The 22,969-nt window shown below is 38.6% G+C and overlaps 1 protein-coding gene across 3 annotated transcripts; it reads right to left on the bottom strand.

Annotated features, from left to right (window-relative positions):
• Nucleotides 1–7,085: 7,085 nt before the first annotated feature.
• On the bottom strand, nt 7,086–17,305 carry ZNF639 (zinc finger protein 639). Of its 3 annotated transcripts, none has more exons than XM_027587805.2 (6): nt 16,994–17,305; nt 13,256–13,328; nt 12,099–12,167; nt 10,616–10,726; nt 8,431–8,565; nt 7,086–8,296 (listed from the first exon to the last, which is right to left on the bottom strand). In XM_027587805.2, exons 3-6 carry the CDS (start codon nt 12,154–12,156, stop codon nt 7,143–7,145), a joined length of 1,458 nt encoding a protein of 485 aa, XP_027443606.1. In that variant the 5' UTR covers nt 12,157–12,167; nt 13,256–13,328; nt 16,994–17,305; the 3' UTR covers nt 7,086–7,142. The 3 variants fall into 3 exon arrangements, with proteins under 3 accessions (XP_027443606.1, XP_027443605.1, XP_027443607.1); XM_027587804.2 differs by lacking the exon at nt 16,994–17,305 and adding an exon at nt 16,774–16,970; XM_027587806.1 differs by lacking the exon at nt 16,994–17,305 and adding an exon at nt 15,835–15,918.
• Nucleotides 17,306–22,969: the final 5,664 nt, after the last annotated feature.

The following is a 22,969-nucleotide window of genomic DNA, read 5'->3' as shown; positions in this document are numbered from 1 at the left end:
AACAAGATGTAGAAAGCAACTTGTAAAGGGAAAATGTAATGGATCTATCTACGTTAAAGATTTCTGTTCGGGGCGCCTGGGTGGTTCAGTCGTTAAGTGTCTGCCTTCCCCTCAGGTCATGATCCCAGGGTCCTGGGATCAAGCCCCGCATTGGGCTCTCTGCTCGGCGGGAAGCCTGCTTCTCCCTCTCCCACTCCCCCTGCTTGTGTTCCCTCTCCCTCTGTGTCTCCCTCTCTCTGTCAAATAAATAAATAAATAAAATCTTAAAAAAAACAAAGATTTCTGTTCAACAAAAGACATTAGTAATAGATAACAATCTGGGATTTTTTTTTTGCAGCGTATATAGGAAACAAAGGACTGATATTTAAAATTTATTTTTTTATTTTTTTAAACACTACATATAACATATATTCACAGTTTTATTTTTATTTTATTTTAAGATTTTTATTTATTTATCGGAGAGAGAGAGAGACAGAGGCAGGCAGGGGGAGAAACAGGCTCTTTGCTCAGCAAGGAGCCCTATGTGGGACTCGATCCCAGGACCCTGGGATCATGACCTGAGCCGAAGGCAGACGCTTAACCCACTGAGCTACCCAGGCGTCCCTGATATTTAAAATTAAGAACTTTCGAAAGTCAACCAGGAGAGGCAGTTCACAAAATAAGAAACCAAAATATCCCATAAGTATATTAATATATTTTCAATCTTGTTAGTAATCTGATAATGCAAATTGAAACAATAATAATGTACTACTTTATGACCCCCAGATTTACAGAAAATTACAAAGTGGTATGATACTAATTTTTGGTGAGGATGTAGGGAAATACGATTTGCTAGTGGGAATATAAACTTTAGCCATTCTGGATAATATTTTGGAAGTATTTAATCATGAGTATACTATGTGTATATGTAACTCAACCCACCCACACACCCCCAAAGAAAACCAAAACAAACCCAAAACACCTCAACACATACAAGAATGTTCTGGTAGCCTTGTACATAAAACAAATACTTAGAAATGCAAAAGTCACTCAGTTTGATATGTAACTGAATTGACTTCAGAAATGTGAGAAATGAGTTTCCTGCATTATATGGTAAATCTCTTTGAGGAAAAGAACCATAGTATTTTATCCTCATATCACTGAGCACATGGCTTGATAATAGATATTCCATAATTATTTGTTAAATTGAAGAGTAGTGAAATAGAAGTTTTTAAGGAATTGAAGAGACTCCATGGACTATTTGAGAAAAATTTAGTAACATTATGTCCACTGTTCATGGTTATAGTCATATGATTTAGAGTTAGCAAATGGATTAAAAATCACTCATGTTTTGGTCCAGTACTCTCTAATCTGTCATTTTCTCTCTTCAGGTGTCTAGTATAACATTCTGTGAAAAAAAAATAGGGCACATCTTAACTTTAGAATCTAAAGAAATCTAAAGAAAATTTTTTGAAGAGTGATGGGGAAATTAGAAGTTCCATTTATTCTAGCTTAAAAAGCATTTGACTGGGGCATCTGGGTGGCTCGGTCAGTTAAGCGTCTGACTCTTGGTTTTAGCTCAGGTCACGGTCTCAGGGTCATGGGTTTGAGCCCTGCCTCAGGCTCTGCACTCAACATGGAGTCTTCTGGAGATTATCTCCCTCTTCTCTGCCTCTGGTCCTCCTCCTGCCTCACACTCTCCGTCTCTAAAATAAATAAAATCTTAAAAAAAAAAGCATTTGACTAATGATATCAACCATTTTTCTAAGCTATAAACAAGCTTAGATCAGAATTTTGTATTCTCCAATTTTAATCTTTCATGTATCACCTACCCAACTTCTTCCATGTCTATGTATCATTATTTACTTCATATTTTTCTTCAAATCAATTTTTTCTTGGCGCCTGGGTGGCTCAGTTGGTTGAGCGACTGCCTTCTGCTCAGGTCGTGATCCTGGAGCCCCGGGATCGAGGCCCGCATCAGGCTCCCTGCTCGGCGGGGAGTCTGCTTCTCCCTCCGACCCTCTTCCCTCTCGTGCCCTCCATCTCTCATTCTCTCCCTCTCAAATAAAGAAATAAAATCTTAAAAAAAAAAAATCAATTTTTTCTTAAAAAAATGAGTTTTGTCCTAAGTAAAAATACTCATGAATCAGATTTGATGTGATTAACATATAATTTATAACCACGAAAATAAAACTTGTACCACATACAATTATTTTTATATGTTGTACACTTTATGAGTCTGGATTAGATGACCTCCGAGGTCCCTCCCAGACAAACATTTCGTCATTCTAGGTTAGTTCCTATACCTCAGTATTTTAATTATTCAGTAAAGAACACTGAATCAGTGCCATAAGGAACATAACCATAATCTTGTGGCCATAAAGTAGTATTTATTAAGATCTGTGCCATGATATTCTCCTTCTTAAAATCCAAGATAGATACAGTGTAATTTATAAATTCAGCACGGCCAACTGCTGTTAGATAGGAATATGTAAAATATTTACAGGGTACAGAAACCAGTGATGTGGTATATGGTGTGAGCGAAGTAAGTTATTTTAACAGTTTGGAGTATAGAAGAATTAAAGAAAACAAATTTACTCTCACCCTGCTAATTGGGAAAACTAATCTTATGAAACTTTCTGGGGACTCAAAAGAGGTTACGGAAGAGTTGCAAAGATGAAGGTAATCAACCACAGATCTTGTTTGAGGAATATGTTTTAGAAATATGAATAATGCCATTAAAAGAAGAGGTAACCCTAAATAAAATGAACAGGGTAGGCAGGAAAAGAGAATCTAATATTCTCAAACTTCAGTCAATTCAAATTCAGAACAGAATGGTGAATGGCCTTTACATAGAGGATTAAATAAAGAAAAAAAATTACCCACCAGAAATTACATTTGATGGGTATGATTCCAATTCCTGCTCTCAGGTTATTCTATTTTTTTTAATATTTTATTTATTTATTTGAGAGAGAGAATGAGATAGAGAGAGTACATGGGGGGGGGAGGGTCAGAGGGAGAAGCAGACTCCTTGCTCAGCAGGGAGCCTGATGCGGGACTCGATTCCAGGACTCTGGCCAGGATCATGACCTGAGCCGAAGGCAGTCACTTAACCAACTGAACCGCCCAGGCACCCCCTCAGGTTATTCTAAAAAGAAAGGCAACTATAATGTTTTTTGGTAGTGGACACTACCCAGGTAGGGTTAAAAACTAGAAAACTTTGAGTTTTTATTCAAAACATACTTTTCATTAAATTTCTCAGGGCATAAGTCATTTAGCTCAACATTTTTAGCAAGAAAAAGACTATTCAGGTTATATTCACTTGCCTTTTTAAGACCAAAAATAACACACTTTTAAAGGTTTTGATAAAAATTCCTTTAAAAAACTGTCTAGGGCGCCTGGGTGGCTCAGTTGGTTAAGCGACGGCCTTCGGCTCGGGTCATGATCCTGGAGTCCCGGGATCGAGTCCCGCATCGGGCTTCCTGCTCAGCAGGGAGTCTGCTTCTCCCTCTGACCCTCTTCCCTCTCGTGCTTTCTATCTCTCATTCTCTCTCCCTCTCAAATAAATAAATAAAATCTTGAAAAAAAAACTGTCTAAATAATCATCCTTCTTAAATGTGGGAATACTACTAGTAGATAATATTCCTATGTAGCAATGTGAGAAAATTATTTTTTTCTTTTCGTTTTTTTAAAGGATTTTAAGTAATCCCTACACCCAACATGAGGCTTGAACTCACAACCCTGAGATCAAGAGTCTCATGCTCTACTGACTGAGGCAGCTGCCCTCCAAAATTGTTTCTTTTTAGAATGAAAAAATTACTTTTCACAAATGAGATTTATTTTGGGTTTGGGTAGTTACCAGTTTAACACCAAGATTACTAAGGAGAATGAACTTAAGGAAGTTGTGATGACTGATGCTTTAATACAGGAAGTCTTTATCCAGAAAATTACTTTCAATGGCTAGTATGAAGTAGGCTTCAAACAATGCAGTCTTAAAATTTTTAGTTTTTAAACTTACAAATTGAACATATAACTTCATATAAATATGTAAATTACATGACAACTTTTAGCTTTGTGAATTTGTATTTTACAACATAAATGTACCCATTTCTTTCTCTTAGATTTGAATGTTGTCTTAAAAGATTAATTTATGGAAAGCTAAACCAATATTAGGAGTATATGTAATTCCATAACCTAAATGCCTTGAACAAAAATGCTTGTACTCTATCTTCAGTCATCAGAACTGAAAGTTACAGGCAAACTAATATATATATCCCCAAATTTCATCTTAATTTATAGGAATGAGACTGTGTTAATTATAGGGTAAACCTGACCAACCAAATTGGCTTCTCCATTGGGATGTTTGGTCTAACTATTTGTTTTCACTTAAATTCTTAACGAGTATTGATTTTTTGGCAAACTAATCTGCTTCCCAAGAGGATTGTGGCCATTTGATTTTTATTAGCTATTTCAAATTTGTGTAAGTCATAGTGCTTTTTAGGCATTAAAATTCCATTAAAAATGAATCATAGTCGTTTGGGAAACATATTAAACGTCTTGCAAAAGGTAGTAATACTGACAAAACAAACAAAAGTAAGGTTAATGGTAAAGTGTCAGAAATTAAGTAATACAATGCTTTCCAAGTCAGATTTAAAAATTAGGAATAGTGTTAGTCTATTGAAAAAAAAAACAAAACAAAAGCCCTACATATACTACACCTGCTAACAACTCAGCAATCACCTAACAGGCTGTGGACCATGTGAAATGGAGAAACTGGTTAGTGTGTGATGACACACATTCAGGAAATCTAAGAGAGGTGATTTAAAATGGTAAAACTGGCAAATTTACAAGCAGGAAGAGAGGCTTTTGAGTAGTGCACAGTCGTTTTCAAATATTGGAGTACAGGGGAATTTGGAATTTCATAAGTAATAACTCATTGCAAGGTGAAGATTAAAAAAGCAAGAAAAAAAAATGACCGAATACTACTGCCAAGAATTCTACGGTGGTGCTAATAAACATCACTATCAGTTATGTATTCTCAGACTTGAACTGTGCTTCAAATCACAAGAGTTCAGTGGAAATGTTTGTGGGGGAAATGTTTTTGAGGGGGAAAAACCCAGAAGTAGTTAGAAAAATCTTTTTAGTTAGGGTTGTTTTTCTGAAGAAGTTCTTTAATAAGCTAAAAATATAAACCAGCTACCCAAGCCAATTATGGTGTCATTGACTTATTTGAAAGCTGAGTCAAAGCAAAAAGGTTTTACTGGACAAACTGTCAGTGGGATGCGGCCTCAAGATGCAGATTCATCAAAAAGCACAAAATTAGAATTAGAATTAGAATTTGGTTCTAAAACTTGGATTAATATCTCTTGAGGTTTCCTTAAAATTAATTTGATTACTAATGTGATCAAATGTAAAGCAATAAAATACAAAATTGAAAAAAACCTACCAAGGCATTAGTTTGTTTCCTAAAAATAAAATTCTTGAAGGTGTATGTATATAAAAAAGGCATAAAAACAGAATTACCAAGAAGGTAGCAGAACAGCTAGGTTAAGTAGTCACGAAAAACACCCCAAGGACAAAGCTTATATTTTAATGCAACATGGTGTAACGGAAACATTATTAGACTGGAAGCCAAATAACTTGGATCCCACTCCTGTCTGCTACAACTGGTTTTGTGACCTTGGCCTATTTCTATAAGAAACTTAAGAGAACTAGAGGGTTTAGACCAGATGGTTTCTAAGATTCTAGTCCAGTTTAAACCACTCTGATATTAAGTTTTCTCAGAAACATTTCTATCAGGTAGCCCTGATGAATTTCTAGGAATACAATTATGCATATCTGACAATAGTAGAGTTAAAAATGATTGGCTTTAAAAAAACTTGTTGCTGCCACCATTCTCAAGATAGATTAAATTTCCATGGTTCTTGTAGTGGGAAAACCATAGATCATAAATTGATCTCTTCAACTATAGCAATATTCCTGAACACCGCCGTTTGTTAGCAACAGTGTTTATTGGAGTTCATTGATAGACCAAATCATATCTTTGTGATACTGCTATTCAAGAAGCTGCTATTGAATTGTAGTTATGTCCCTGTCTCCCATCTCCCAATTCAAATGTTCAAGTCCTGAGCCCCAGTACCTCAAAATATGACCGTGTCTGGGGACAGGATCTTTACTAGGTTAAAATAAGGTCATCAGGGTTAACCCTAATCTGGTATGACTGGTGACCTTATAAAAAAGGGAAGTTTGAGAAATAGACTTGCATACAAACAGAACACCATGTGAATGAAAACGGCCATCTATAAGCCAACAAGAAAGCCAGAACCCCTTATCTTCCACATCTTCCTAATTCTAGATTAATACCTCAGTGGGTTTTCGCAGTCAATAAATGATTTGACATCAGCATCTTGGGCTTACTTTGCTGTCGCATAACTGAAAATGAATTGTGAAAGGGTTGAGCTATGAAATGTTACAACTGGTTTTATTGTCTAATCCCTTACCAGTTCCTCCTCACTCCCATCTTAAATCATTTAACTCAGAGATAGGGGCTAAAATTGAATGAGAATTAAAAAAAAAAAGACTGCCAACAAAACTGGATCTTCCCTTCCTACTGTAACACTTGCCTCCTAGTGTTGTTAAAAGAATTACACAGATGAAGAGTCCACTGAGTCTTGGGGATAATTCCTGATGGGGATTATCTGGGAGGGTCTGGGGTCTTATTAATGGGACTATCAGTGGACTTAATTGTATGGTACATTGCATTTAAGTTCTGATAATGCAGTACTTTAATGACTTCATACCTGAAAAACTGAGTTCGTCTTGAGTTTAAAAAATTTAATAGCACCCATGGTTACGGAAGGAAAACTGTGGTCTAGTTTCTTTAGTACATCTGTTTCTCATCAATTCATGAAATCAGAGCTTATGTAAGAAACAAGACGACAGATACTAAGAGTGGTTAAAACAACCATGCACTGAAAATACCACATTTAGGATACCATTATTTACTGAAAAATGTAGCAATGCCAAGAAAATTGGACAATTAAAAAAATCTTACTTGTTAAAAGCAATTCTCATAAGTTATGTTTAAAATCATCCATTTTCACATCTCCAAAAAAGTCAAATTTATTATTTTACATTAACATTACGGCAGTTAAAGAAAATAATCAAGTTGTCTCATGGACTGGAAGATGACTTATTAATTCTCTCTCATTTCCAAACCTCATCAAGCAGTCACTACATTTATGAGGTAAGTCAGCTGAATGCTTGAAATCTAGATGAATTTTAAGATCTTCAATTTGTCCTGTTGAATATTCACAGTATTGACATAAATAGATCCCTTCAGATAAATGTGAATTTAAATGTTTGCAATATTCTAGCATACTTGAAAAGCCTTTCCCACAGTCATCACAAACGTGAGGAAAAATTTTAGTATGTTCAATAGCAACATGCCTGTTAACATTTGTATGAAGTCTACTCCGAAAACCACATACTTGACATACAAAGAAGTTTTTACATTTGTCAAAGGTAATTTTGCTTAAGAGGCTGTACTGTCCATGTTCTCCATTGTTATACTTATCACTTAACTCAATTAATTTACATGCATGTTCATTTACCACATGGCTATGCAAGTCTTCTGGATCATTTGTTTCATGTTCACAAAACTGACACAAGTACTGTTCATCACAGCTGTGCTCCTGGAAATGTAGGTAGAGTTCACTGCTTGAGGAGAACTGTACATCGCACTGCTCACACCAATAGAGGTGGTCACTAAAATGGGTGTCTGCAATGTGCTGACTGAGGTTCTCAAAAATCACTGTTTTATAATCACAATATTTACAAATGTAGGGATCCTCTTCATGCAGTTTGGCATGTTCGATCAAAAGCATGTTGGTAGAGAAACTTTCCTTGCATACTCGACACACATTTGAATCAGTACGCTTATGCTTCAGGATCATATGCTGCTTTAAATCAGAAAAATATTTGCTGTTGAACTCACAAAGTTCACACTTATAGAGGCCACTGCTATTGGCTCTCAGTAAAGGCCACTTCTGTTGGGCAGTCACATTCAAAGCTTGGCTCTTGTCAAGAATTTTGCACAGTTTAGCTGGTGGCTCCTCATCAGTTTGGTCTTGGAGACTTTCTGAGGAATTGTTTTCTGTCTCTATATCATAATCTTCAGAAATTGCATGCACTTCTGCAGCAATTGGAACATCTTCAGCAGTGTGAACTTCTATAGGACTCTCCTCTTGAGTTTGTTGGTTGACTGACTCAGGTGAGTCACATTCTTCATCACAAATTTCAATATCAGCAGATTTTTCTGAAAAATATAATACGTCTATTATCATTAAATAAGACTTACTGAATAAGTAATTGGCAAAAAATTTATTTTATCCCTAATTTTTTCATTAATCTATATAAAATAAGCAAATGCTATCATCTGGTTTCCCTAACCTGTAGAAAAGGCAGTATGGTCTAGAATTCTAAGTACAGGACTGGGAACCAGGTAGTTCTGATTTCTATTTCTGGCCTTGATTCCATCTGTAAATTTTGGCAAGTCATTTGATGTCTCTGTATCAGAATCATCATCTGTAAAAAGAGATTTGGAAAAATACTTATTATTTATATCAAAGCATTAAATATTAATTATTATTAAACAAAGCACTAAACATTTTAAATATAATTTTGAATTCCAACAGGAGCTAAAGGACTTAGAGTTAGCCAGGAAAAGAGATGTTATCCAACAGACACCAAAAAAAACCTGTCCAAACAAGCAACTGCTTTTGCATCTGTGCCCCATTTGGACTAGACAGAATATACTTTTTAAAGTTACTTAGGAATTTTCAGTTTAATGAAGTTTGAATAAACTTTATTCCCTCAGCCCAGACCCAATGTTTTAAAGTTAGCATGGGGAAACTAAAATACAGGTCAGCAGAAAAAACTGGGCTTCAACATCATGTCACTGTTGTTTCAGACTTTATTTTTTAGAAGTTCTCAGAAAAAATCTGAGAAGACAGTACAAAGAATTCCTATATCCTGCATTCAGTTTCTCAGTTTCTCCATTCTCTTACATTACATTACATGTCAGTATCCCCATGCTCTTAATATGATACATTTGTTCCAATTAATCACCAATACCGGTAAGATGGTATTAACTAAAGTCCATACTTAAGCAGATTTCCTTAGTTTTTACCTAATGTCCTTTTTCTGTTTCAAGATCCTAAGATTCCACATCACATTTAGCTGTCATCTCTCTCTAGGATACTGTTAGCTGTGGCAGTTTCTCAGACTTCGTTTTTGATGACCATGACAGTTTTGAGTAGAGGTCAGGTATTTTGTAGGATACCCCATGATTAGACTGGGATTATGGGTTATTAGATGTAGACTAGAGAGGCACATCACATCAAGGGTACATAGTACGAACATGATTTATTACTGTAGATGTTGACTGTGATCACCTGGTTGAAGTAGTATTAATCAGGTTTCTCTGTTGTAAAGTCACGCTTTTACTTTCCATACTTTATGCTTTGGAACAAAGTCCCTGTATGTAGTCCTCATTTAAGGAGTGGAAAGTTATGTTCCACCTCCTTGAGGGAGGAGCCTCCACATAAATAATATGGAATTCTTCTATACAGTTTCTTTCTAATTTATTTATTCATTCAATCACATCAGTATGGACTCAGGAATATTTTCTATTTTGGGTTGTAATTCTTTTTTTTTCCTCAAATTGTTTCAGCTTTGGCTACTGGGAGCTTTTTTAGTCGGCTCCTGTGTTCCTTTGAAGTACCTGTATTGTGTGCGTGTGTTGAGTATTTCCTTATTTTCTGGCACTACAAAATGCTCCAGGCTCATCTTACGTATTTCCCGCCTCAGAACTAGAATGAGCCATTTCTCCAAGTGCTAGTTCTTTTTGTTGGAGAATGGTTTTAGAAACCAAAATCTGGGCTGACTTCTACTGGGGCGTCATTTCTTTTAGGCCCTCTCAGCTAACAGAGTAAAAACGTTTGTACACTGCTACATATACACACACATATCTATAAATATCTCTGTATGTAACCATCTGTGTCTCTATTAAGCAAAACATGAGTTCATAAAAATGTCTCCAACTCCTTATGCTTTTTAAAAAAAATTATGTTTCTGTGCCTCTGATAGGAGCTCAAGGAAATTGGCAGTTTTGATGGTTGCAAAGAAAGAGAGCAAATGCAAATTTTTATCATTTACCCAATGCTCTCGAAAAGACTCAATAAAAGATGCAAGACTGAAAAACACCAAATCCTTCACCCTCTGTTTCTTCCTTCCGTTAGCCCTCTAGACTACAGCTGAGTGGAAGAACTGTGTTCAACACTATCTTAACCTTTCATCATAAATGCTCCCAACTCTGGGTCAGTCCTGATTTTCTACCAATTCCTTGCCACCTAAAATGGACTTAGGAGAGTGTGCTTTTTATTTATAGGTCTGAAATAATGTTAAAAATTAAAAATTCATACTTGCTTTCTTACAAAAAACCTTATTTCCTTACATTTAAACAAATCGAATACTTGCCCATTTAGAAGTCATAACTTTCACTCACATTTTCAAGTAAGAAATAAAAATACATCAAAAACAACTTAAAGGATATTTTGGAAAATACGATATATACCTTTGTTGTCAAAATATTTTAAGTCTGGTTGTCTCATAGAACAAACACTATAACAATGATCAGAAAAAATTCCATTGAATCCATCTGCAATTCTGCTTATTCCAGAGGAATCTGAACATAAGAGCAAAATTTTAAAAATTTCAAGCATACATACATTTAATAACAGTCATCCCTTTATCCAACATATATAATCATATTTGTAAAAAAGTATTAATATTTCCTTCAATTCTGAAAACTTCTATATTTCATATCTAATACACTGAGCTTTGAAAGAACCACAAATTACATGATTTACAATACAACACTTGAAGTGCACAAAGATAGATCTGCCTTACTGTCAGAATTCCACAAATTATAAATATGTGATAAATCTATTAATACAAAAAACAATGAATTAACTACCAAGAAGATCTGCCATGTAGTGAAGAGAAAGCACAAGGCATTAACTACCAAGAAGATCTGCCATGTAGTGAAGAGAAAGCACAAGGCATAGGGGAAATGGTCTGAGAACCAATTAGGGCTTCTGAATAGTCATTTCAAGTCTTGTCTGGGAGGGGATAAGGGGCAGTAAATCAGGCTTAATTTCCTCAGATATGAAGAATGTGTAGCTTGGGTGGGCTAGCAGCTATGCCAGAGACTGTCTCAAATACAGATATGTGAGATTAGTTACAGGTGGCCACACAGACCTTTTTTTTGCACCAATATATACTTTATTATTGTTTTAACTTAAATTCAATTAATTAACAAATAATATATTATTAGTTTCAGAGGTAGAGTTCAGGGATTCTTCAGTCTTATATAACACCCAGTGCTCATTATATCATGTGCCCTCCTTAATGTCCATCACCCAGTCACCCGTCTCCCACCCTCCCTCCCCTCCAGCAACCCTGTTTGTTTCCTATGATTAAGAGTCTCTTATGGTTTGTCTTTCTCTGATTTCATCTTGTTTTATTTTTCCCTCCTGTCCCCTATGCTCCTCTGTTTTGTTTCTTAAATTCCACATGAGTCAGTCCTCTTAAGACCTCTCTTATTGCCAGGATAGCAGAGCCAACCTCAACCAAAGGACCTAAAATAACACAATCAAAATAAAGTTTACATTTCTGAAAATAATGTATAGGATAAAAAATTTTTTCCCAATGATCCAAATATCTTCCACCAAGGTTAATGTTGTGCCTTAAGGACAAGCTTGAGAATCAGACAAGCAAATCTCAATTATGCTGTATAAGCATGCAACCTTGGATATCTAATTTTAAATATCTTTCAACCTTTAAGTTGTAAGTATTAAATAATGTCCGTAAACTTCTGATGTGTGCCTAGCACATGGTAGACAATGAGGAATATATATTCAGAGAACTTAAAGTTTTCTCTTACCTAAAAATTGACCCAGATATTTAACTGTTATCTGATCATTTATGAGAAAATGGATAAGAATACAATTGCATGGGACTTAATCCAGGGCCCAACTTTAAAATAATCCACTGACCTGAGTAACGAGAAGGGTGTAATGTCTTCCTTTTTCTTTTTTTAGGATATTCATTCATATCTTTTCAATCTAAAAATGGAAAAATTTAACAAAAATATCACAAATAAAGATTGTCAATATTTTATAAAAATTCCTTCTAACCAAAGATCTTACTGGTAATAAGAAATGTGTGCGCCACTTGAAAATCTACTTTGTAAGAGAAGTGTTAAACAATGCTTCCATTTGGGGGCCTGGGTGGCTCAGTCAGTTAAGCGGTTGCCTTCAGCTCAGGTCATGATCCCAGGGTCGTGGGATCGAGTCCCGCATCCGGCTCCCTGCTCAGCTGAGAGCCTGCTTCCTCTCCTTCCGCACCTCCCCCTGCTCATGCTCTCTCTCTCTCTCTCTCTCTCTCAAATGAATAAATAAAAAAAATCTTTTAAAAAAACAACAAAAAAACCCAAAAAACAATGCTTCCATTTATATTTGGATTTATTTTTCTGATCAAATTTAAAGGCAGGACACCAATAACTGTTTTTTTTTTCTTGGTGATGTTGAGAAGTCCATTTCACATGTTGATGTAATTTTGAGAACGGTATAATTACAATAAACCATACTCTTAAATTACTTTTTATTAAAAAAATTGTTATGGTACCATATTAATAATAAGACAGGTACATTTCTTTTTCTTTTTTTTAAAGACTGTATTTATTTATTTGACAGAGAGAGAGCACAAGTAGGCAGACAGGCAAGTAGAGGGAGAGGGAGAAGCAGGCTCCCTGCTGAGCATGGAGCCCGATGCAGGACTTGATCCCAGGACCCTGGGATCATGACCTGAGTGGAAGGCAGCCACTTAACTGACTGAGCCACCCAGGTGCCCTAAGACAGGTACATTTCTTACAACTGGGAATATTTTGGTACAGTTTTCAAGCTAAAGGTGGATATATTCCCTTAAAAAAATATTTACACAACTCTATATTGATCCTGACTTCCAAAAAATATACTCATCACATAGAAGCTCAGAATATAATTTTCAAGAAAAAATCCTTTTCTTACTTACAAGATCACATTCAACATTCTATTTAGAACAAAACAGGTAGCAACTTTTGTTTAATCATTAAATGATTAAATTCCCATCAACTTATAAAATTGACTGATTGGTTTTACCACATTCCACTTACTTGGTATAATTCTTAATACTGTAGTGAGGAGAAATGAATTACAGGGAAGTTTTCACAGATGGTAAAAAAATGCCTGTAGGAAAAAACACAACAGAAGTCATATAAGCAAAAATGTAGTTCACTTCTGAGACTCAAGAATACAATGGCACCAGATCTTTAATTAACTGCAAAGTTATATGGAATTAATTCAAGTATAAATAATCCTTTGAATACACTGTATTAAATACTAAAAACTGATAAATATATATACATACAAAAATACATATATATGTCATTTCTTTATATATGTATAACACATTTATGTGTATGTTATATGTATATAATTTACATTTTATGTATATATGTATATTTATATGTATACACATTTATATATGCATATATACATAATATACATATAATATACACATATACATACATACACATATAAATATGTATATGCATGTGTCATTTCTTTGAAATGAATTTACCTTCTAAAGCTACAGGTATATTTTAACACCGAAACAGGAATATAAATCTTATTCAGCCATAATGAAAACAAATACAATGAAAGCAAACCAAATCAGACTTCAAACTGTTTAAGTCCTTATAGATTATTTAACAATATAAAGGACAATGACCATTTATTGAACACCAATGATGTGCCAGGCTGTACACATGCTTTATCTTATTTAATCCTGTAAGATGAAAAATATACAACACTCTCTCAAAATGATTATTTACCCCTTGTTATTGATGAGAAAACTGAGGCATAGTAAAATTAAGTCAAGGCAATTCTTAATAAGTGGTAGAGTTGGAATTTGAATAAAGATCTAATTTTAAAGCACATGCTTTGGAAACAAATAGGGAGATAAAGTGATCACCCCAATTGAAGTAACAGATTAGTGTCAGAATCAGAATCACCTCTTTCATTTCAGGTTAGTGTTCTTTTTTTTTTTTAATAAAGATTTTTTATTTATTTGACAGAGAGAGCACAAGCAGAGGGAGAGAGAGGGAGAAGCAAGCTCCCTGCTGAGCAAGGAGACCGATCTGGGAATCGATCCCAGGACCCTGGGATCATGACCCGGGCTGAAGGCAGTTGCTTAACCAACTGAGCCACCCAGGCGTCCCAGGTTAGTGTTCTTTCATTGCAGAAGTGGGCAAGTCAGAAAAAGAAACGGACATTTTCTCCACGAGCTTTCTATGCTACTTTTCTTTTTTGTCAAAGTGATATACATAGCAGGTAGAACTTGGTATCATTACTGAGATCATCTTGTTTCTAATGGTAAGGCACCTGAGGTGCACACACTGTCTTTGCTGCTTCACTAAGTTCTGGACATATAAATTAGCACTACAGGTGATGTGATTATCCAGTAGTAAGATAGTGCTTTTTAGTTTATTGAGCATTTTCCTCTTATTTTATTTCACAACAGTCCTGTGAGGTACATAGAGGGGATACCACCAAACTCACTCCAATTTTACTGATGAGGAAGCATTCAGTGAAAGTCAACTCAACTAAGTGGCAGAACCAGAGCTGAAAAATTGTGTCTTCTGACTCTTGAGTTTTGAACAACTAACTCTGTGTAATTTTCATTGCTATTCACTATTACCAGCAAGTTACATCTTCCAGTTCTTAGTCACCAAATGGGAGGAACGGAAGGGAATCATCCAAAGAAACCAACAGCAATGAGATTTATAGAAATAGTATCTATATAATGCCTTACCTAACACAAATAGCATTCCTTGAACCCTTCCCAAGCAAGTGCACTCAAAAATAAAAAATTTCTTATTATGTAATAAGCTAAAATCTCAAGACTTATTCCTAATACCTCTTCTGTACACTTCCAGAACTTATACAGCCCAGAGCACTACACTTCATGTTTTAAACGTTCTAAAACTATCAGGGAGAACAATGGAAACTATCAGCCAAACATTAAAGTAGCCTCTTGCTATTTCAGAATATACTTTAAATTCTTTCCAACTTGAAGAATCAAAAAGTAAGGAAAGGAAACCGTACATGGCATTAAAATTAACATTGCAAGCTGGCCTGGATTCAGACTGTCAGGTGAAAGGAATAGATCACCTTGATCAGGAAAGGTCTGACTCCTACTTAGAGATGAACAATATCCAAACATTTATCAGACACCCTTTCAGCATGATGCTAAAATGCTTACTACTCAAGACCAGAAATGCCAACCATCCTTCATTTCAGCAAATATTCTTATGTGCTTTTTGTATACATAACTGCCCTGATGAAGTCTGGCTTTTTACTCAAAGATGTCATATGAACATTGCTAACTAGTTTTCCTCTCATGGGGACGATTCTGAATCACATGCACCTTATCATTCACTCCCTCTTCCCCACTTAACAAACTACCAACGTAATACATATCACTGCAGGAAAATTAGAAAAAAGGTTAGAAATTAATTTAAAAATTAATTAAATCACCTTGAATCTATTCACCCAGAAAAACCGCTGTTAACATTTTGGTATATAGACATCTAGACATTCTCCTATGCTAAGGTATACATATATATTTTACATTTACAAAAATGACATCATGCCACATGAAACATTAAAATTTTTTTAAAAAGCAACTTACAAAATACATATCAGCATCTTTCCACCTGTCATTTTTTTCAACAAGAATGTCTGTACAAAATGCCATATAACAGGCAATCAGTACCTATATCAAATAGATCAACATCTAAGGCCTTTCATGTAATATAAATATTGTCTAACTGGTATAAAAATAAGGCAAGTATAATCAAAAGCTCCATTTTTACAATAAGGTTTTAAAAGCAAGTTCTTTTTCACTCATTTCAAATAAGTATAATACTCTCCAGACTTATTTAAAAGAATTGAAACACAAAAAAAATGTTTCAGGAGAGTTTTTGAACTAGAACCCACGGTACGTCCAACTTGAGTGTCAGTCTTTGCTCAAGTACAAATTTTTACCTCTTTGCAAAGAGATAAACTGCTTCATATTACTCGCGTCCCTAGGTTGTACTGAAAAAGAAAAACCAAAAGGGGCATATGAGCACCCTGAGGGGCCCAGGCCACTGGCCGGAGACGAGAGCGCCAGGACGGACGCCTGCTTTCTGCGGCGGTGGCTCGCGGGCGAACAAGGGATGCGCTGCCAGGGGGTTCCAAAGCCGCTCCGCACCGCCGGGGGCCGGCGTGGCACCGACGGGCGTCGAGAGCCCAGCCGCCACCGGACACGCCGGTCAGAGGGGCCGCGCAGGAGACCCCTGGACCCAGCAGCCTCCACGCCCGCGCCAGGCGCCGGGCCCAACAGGGCCAGGGGACCTGCGGGGACGCCCAAACTCCGACCCCAAAGGCGCCATAAGGAAAACAGCAGCAGGGGCCCGAGACGTCCTCCGCAAGGGGTGGAACTGCCTCCGGGATGGGGGAGGGGCCGCTATCCCGCCATAAAACAGAGGCAGGGTTTCATTTTAAAGGAGGCCGTCGGGTCTTCCCTGCCCTCTCCCGTGGGAGGCTGCGTCCGCACGCCACCGGCCCGCTCCTCCCTCACACTCACCCGGACCCCGGGGCCCGTCCGGCCAGCCCAGGCACAGCTCCGAGGCGGGGACAGCCGAGGCGCCCGAGTGCTGGCGGAGCGGCCGCGCGGCCCTGCCGGCGGGCGGCGCCGCTGTGGCCCTCGCGCTCCGGGCGCTCCCCCGGGGCCGGCCCTTCTCCCTCCCGCGCGCCTCACGCCCTGCCCGCCAGGCCCCAGGCCCAGGCTCGGCAGCCGCACTCACCGCCTCGCTCCGCGCCTGCGCCGCGCACCTCAGGGACCCGCCGACTGGGCGGGGAGGTGACGAGGTGAGAGTGCCGGGGGCGGGGGGAGTGAGGGGCGACAGGGGATCCGGCGGCGCGACCACGCCGCACACCGGACCTGGGAGGGACCACCGGCCTTTGGCCCCGGGGGTGGCCCGGCGGCCCGCGCCTCCTGCCGGCACTTCTGTGCCGCCGCAGGCTTCTTCCGGGCTGGGTAAGGCTTCTCCAGAGCCGAGCGGGTGATTCTACTCCTTAGAATTGCTCCCCGCATGGCCGCCGAGGGAACTTCCCCCCTCCCCCGCCCCTGCGGGCTCCCGGCCCTTCCTCCCGCCTCCGGAGAAGTGGGAGAAGCGCAGCCAGCTGCTAGCCGGCCCCTTTCCCACCCGGCTCCTCCAGGGGGCGTGCAAGAGTCGTCTTGCACGAGTTAGGCATGGCAAATGGCATTTCAACCCCCAGAGTGGCCGCTGCTTGCTGGGGACGTAAAGGGCGACGGCCGTGTCAGGGTTTTACCGAGGCCCCACCAAAGAACTGCGCAGGTCTGCGATGCTGTTCACAGGACAGGAGGGTGAGAATCTTGAAGATCGCGAGTCGGTATTAAGCTTCAGCCGGATTCCTTGATTCAAGAAATCCCGGTGGACTGAATGTAAAATTACAGGGTATTGGATTAGATTATTTAATTCCTGTAAGGATTTAGAGCTCCTATGAGCAGATGTGGAGAGGATTAAATTGAACAAGCATAAATAAATCTGTGAACACGTTTCAAAAATGTACATCTCTGTACAAGGGTAGTATATGTTTAATTTTTGATAGTAAATTGAAGTTGTCAGTCCCAATTTACAAATTAGAAAAGCGAGGGTCTAAAAGATTAGGTCATACTAATTTTTGTAACCTCAGCACCCGGGTTCAAGTAATTGTTAAATAGATGAATGGGGCCCATGTGGATTATCACGTGCTCAAGGTCACTTGGATAGTTAGGGCTGCAGTCCATGTGTTTTCATCCACATCCACTGTGCTTTTTCTGATTACCACATGCTACCCAACCAACCAAACGCTGAAGAGTAATAATCGCAGACCTTACTCCCTCCCATTCCTTCACCTTTATGCCAGAAGATAAAGCTTAAAGAGACACCCGTTTGCGATGCTGTTTTTAATGACCTCAACTTCTATGTGTGTACTCAGCCCAAATAAGTGAATGTTTACGAATGCTGGCATGGCCTGAATAAAGTACGAAGAGATTTAGTGGTATATTTTAATCCTAGTATAGTTAGCACCTGCTACCGAATAGAGAATGGACACGTGTTTTCAACAAACACGTGTCCATTGATGAAAACGGTAGGCATGGTTCCGTCCTCTCGGCTGGTTGGGCTGTTTCCCGATGTGACTCAGTGGAAGCCACAAGGGGGTGGTATGGGACCATTTTAAGTTACTGTTTTGCTCATGCGTAGCCTTGTGCCAAACAAAATCTTTACATTCTAGGCTGAAGTTTTATTTCAAAACATTATGTAGTGAGAGCAAACAACCCCCCCCCCCGCGCCAGCCCAGTACATTACTTAAACAAACCCACACTATTTTCCCTTACCCAGAGAAGTAAATACGAAGAGCATCACAATGTTGACATGTCCTTTAGCATAATCACAAATCAGAGGCTACTTGACGTTCTTTGATTAGCTGGAGTAAGTTTTCCAGTTTCATTTTTGCGTCCCCCTTTTCCTTTCCTTTCTCTTAACGGAGGATAGTGGCTCCGGGGATGAAACCCTGAAATCTCAAAAGAGTACCGCGTTGTAGAGTTTGCTGTCTTCTAATATAATTTTGACCGAAGGGGTATTAAATCTTCATCATTTTCTCCAACTTTTTACCACACTTGTAGTATAGCTCAATTTTTTCCTGATTAGAAAAGGGATACATCTTTATCACACAATGTATGAATTGCAAAAGAAAAAGTTATCATAATCCTACAACCTAGAGCTAACCAATGGTAACATTTTGCTCAAGGGCTGTACATTATTTTTTAAAAATCTATATCCATTTAGAATTGGTTTTAAAAGTTTGGCTAGTGTTATGTTATTCTGTAGCAGCTTCCCCCCCCCCCCCCGCATTTAATATAGCATGAATATACCTTATGCTATTAATGTTAATGGCACCTTGGAATTCCACTATAAATGACCAACCATACAGTTAAATAGTGGATGAATAAGTTGTTTCTATCTTTAAAAAAATGCTCTGTTAATTTGGTAAATAAAACATAGTATTCCATCTTCATTTGTATTTGTTTTTTGTGAACTTGAATATTTTCTCATGTGTTTACTGGCCACTTGTATTTCTCTTGAGAATTTTCAGTTTGTCTTTTGTCCACTTTTCTATGGGCTCTTTATCTTTTTAAAGGAAAGTTAAAATTTTTAGCTTTTTACCTGAGATATATGTCGCATATATTTCTTTCTAGTTTGTTGTTTATTTTTCAATTTTATTAATGGTACAAATGTTTTAAATTGTTGTGAAATTAATCTTTTCTTCTACCCAATATCTGGTTGCATTTTTCACTTTAACTTTTTAGCTTATCTGTAATTTATTTTTGGGTGTGAGATGAATAGAACTCATTCTCTTTCGGTTGTAATCCTTTTTTTCTCATTTCTCTCCATCTTGTATAATAGCCTGAAATTAAATTTGTAAGGATAGCTTCATCTGATGCTCAATTAACTTCTTAAGGCATTGGTTTTCAAACTTTAACTGCATCAGAATCACCAACAGGTCTTGTCAAACTATAGATTTCTGTGCACTAGCTCCAGTTTCTAAATGGGTAAATCTGAGCTGGAGCTGAGTGATGCTGATGTTGTTGGCCCAGGATCACACTTTGAAAGTCACTATCCTAAGGCTTTCCCCACCCAAACCTACACTGGCCAGTAGTGCTTCTCACTATTCCACAGATAGGCTCTAGGTCTTTCTCACCTGTGTGTTTCAGCGTGTTTTTTCCACCTGCAATGTCTTTACCTTGCTTCTGTCTGTAAGATCAAGCTCACAATTTCTCTCTTCTGTGAAATCTTTGATTATCCCCAGCAGAGATCTCTGATCACTCTTCAGAGACTCCACAGTATTTAGGACATTGGTCCACCTATCACCAGAGATACATTTACTGTGAAGGAAACAAAGCTTAAGTTTCAAGTCCCCTCAATTTTATGAACCTCTTCCAAGATGAGGTATTTATAATTTGATATTTTTGTATAATTTTGTATTTAAATAAAATTTTGTATTTATATTCTATATTCTTTTTCTTAACAATTTAATTCCTCCAGTTTGCATAAGCTTCACCTCCTCACAAAAATTGTCTTCACCCCTGTTTATTATATTGTTTCTTTACAGACTTTGAATTGTGGTTTTATTATATTCCAGTCTGCTCCATCTCCCTGCTTAGCAGTGTCTTGTCCCTGCTCAGCAGTGTCTTGTATAGACTCTCATTAATTTTTTAAATAAAATATTCACTGCGGGGGTGCCTAGATGGTGCAGCCGGTTAAGCAACTGACTCTTGGTTTCAGCGCGGACTCTTGGTTTCGGTGCGGGTTGTAGATCTCAGGGTCATGAGATCAAGCCCCGCATGGGGCTCGGGGCTCAGCCTGGAGTCTGCTTGAGATTCTTTCTCCCTCTCTCTCTGACCCTCTCCCCTGCTCTCTCTCTCTCTCTCTCAAAAAAAAAAAAAAAAAAATCACTGTGTATGGGGAGGGGGAACAAAAAAATAAAATATTCACTGCATATGTACCTTGGGTCCAGTACTATACTGGGTACTGGGGATACAGTGTGATCAAGATAGATATAGCCCTGCCTTGCTGCTCCTTATAATAGAGTGGGAAAAATAGCCAATTAAACAGCATTAGAATGTAATGACCAAACTTTTATAAAGTAAATACAGAGTGTTATGGGAGCACATGACAGGTGGCCTAGCTTGGTCTAAGGAGGATGGGGCAGGTAAAGAGTCTAGGTATTTAACTTGTTGAATGAATTGGTAAACTCTGTCCTGGCCACTAACTTGCTAACACTAGTGCAGACCCGACTGAGTGAAATACTACTGAGTCAGACATGAGGCAGCCGCATGCCATAGCCTTGAGTCAGAGACCTCACATCCCCAACAGAGACACCTGCACTCCATAATTATGAACCACTCAGACAGCAGAGGTCCTCCAAGCAGCCAGCCCTGTGCTTTCAAAGCCAGCAAATCTAGATCTCGCCAGCTAGTCAGCCCACTCAGACAATGATTCCTTAAAATGGAACAGAGTCTTTTGGCTTTTAAAGACTTACTCCATTTTCCCTTCCTTGACCCTTATCACTTAGAGTCTACCTAGACTCTATTCTGGATCAAGTTCCCTGCTTGGCTATCAAACTTTTTCACTCAGTGCTGAATTTTCAATCGCTATTTATTTTTTCTTTAACTGAATAAACGAATGAATGAATAAAATCTAACTAGACTTCCTTATTAGAATATTAATAGTAATTTCTACATATATGACACTTTTTATTTTCTAGAGTACTGATTTTATTTTGAATGAAGGTCAAGTGTTGTATCTGTTTGATAGATTTAGACTTAGACATATATACCTGCAAAGATCTGAAGGCTGAACCGTGTCAAGGGAGATTGAGATTAATAGATGATGAAAAGGAAGCATTTCCCCAGTAAATAGGTATATTTGTTATTCCTAGGAAGAAAACGAATTGGTTGTTTAGGTTTGTGGAAGGCATTACTGCTGTTGCACAATATCCAATTTCTGGTGCTCTGCTTTCAGGCATACAGAGGATTATACTCCCTGTCCTGTTTGAAGTCAGGTAGAGTCACATGACTTGTGTGGGCCATGAAAATGCCTGTACAAGTGTCATGTGTGACTTCTAGGTGGAGGCATTTCATTTCCAGCTCTTGCTTCTCTAGCCCTCCCTTCTCTGTGTGGAGAACTGTCAGCATCCATAGCAACCTGACATGAACAAGAAACATACTAAAGCCATTAAGAAAAGAAAAAAGATTTAAGGAGGAACATCATAACGAGTGCAGGTCTTGATTTTTCTGCCTTTTGCAGATGTAAAATCCCTTTGTTTAAGAATTTTTAGGAGACGAGTTAAGATGGCAGAGTATAGTAGGAGGACCCTGTGCTTGCCTCCTCCCTCAAACACACCTAGATAAATATCAGATCATTCTGAATATCCAAGAAATCAATCTGAGAACTAAACAGAACAAATTGCACAACTAGAGGGAGAGAAGAGACCACATTGTGGAAGGTAGGAGGTGTGGAGACATGATTTGGGGTAGAAAAGGTTTGAGGGTGCTACAGAAGGGAGGGAGCCCTGATCATGGAGAGAGGAGAGAAAGCCGGGGTGGGGGGAGAGTATACAGGGGATCGCACAAGGAAAGTGCTTTCCCAAAGCCATGGACTGGGAAAACGAGAAGGGCTGATTATCGTGAATTTTAACAACTAGTGGAGCTCAAAGACTGGAGTTTTAGAAGTCCATGCCATGGCTGGTGTTGAGCTTGTCGGGCAGTGCAGTGCTCCTGTGGAGAAGGAGGGCAGGGGCCTGGGAGCAGACAGCCATAATCTGAGGATCCCCGGGGGCACACTGAGAGAGATGGTTACCCCTTGGAGTGCATCGAGGAGAGGTGGCATTGCTTCTCAGAGACAAAAGAGCTGGCAGGCACCATTGTGCTCCCCTGCCCCTTAGGCACAGGGGCAGAGACTCCTGCTGAGGACAGCTAACCTGGACTTAGGCACTTTACTCTAGACTATAAGCTCCTGCATGTTGGTGCAACTGCTCTTCTGGGACAAACCAGCACCAGCCAGAGTGTGGAGAGACCCTCCACCAGAGGACCAGGACAGGTCCACAGCACACCCCTGATGTTTGGAGTTTTGAAACTCAGCTGGCATGCCTGAGATAAAACACAGGGGCACTGCACTGCCAGGTGGGCAGATGGCCTGGACACAGGGTGAAGG

This window comes from Zalophus californianus, chromosome 1 (genome assembly GCF_009762305.2).
Source record: "Zalophus californianus isolate mZalCal1 chromosome 1, mZalCal1.pri.v2, whole genome shotgun sequence".
In the NCBI taxonomy this organism is placed as follows: domain Eukaryota; kingdom Metazoa; phylum Chordata; class Mammalia; order Carnivora; family Otariidae; genus Zalophus; species Zalophus californianus.
The sequence above is the reverse complement of the archived record's forward strand: the minus strand, read 5'-3'. Positions and strand labels throughout refer to the sequence as shown.

Coding starts and splice junctions, on each gene's coding strand:
- ZNF639 (XM_027587805.2), bottom strand. CDS start 12,156: ATGAATGAATATCCTAAAAAAAGAAAAAGGAAGACATTACACCCTTCT. Junction 10,727..12,098: donor ACACCCTTCTCGTTACTCAG/GTCAGTGGATTA, acceptor TCTTATGTTCAG/ATTCCTCTGGAATAAGCAGA. Junction 8,297..8,430: donor CCATACTGCCTTTTCTACAG/GTTAGGGAAACC, acceptor TATATTTTTCAG/AAAAATCTGCTGATATTGAA.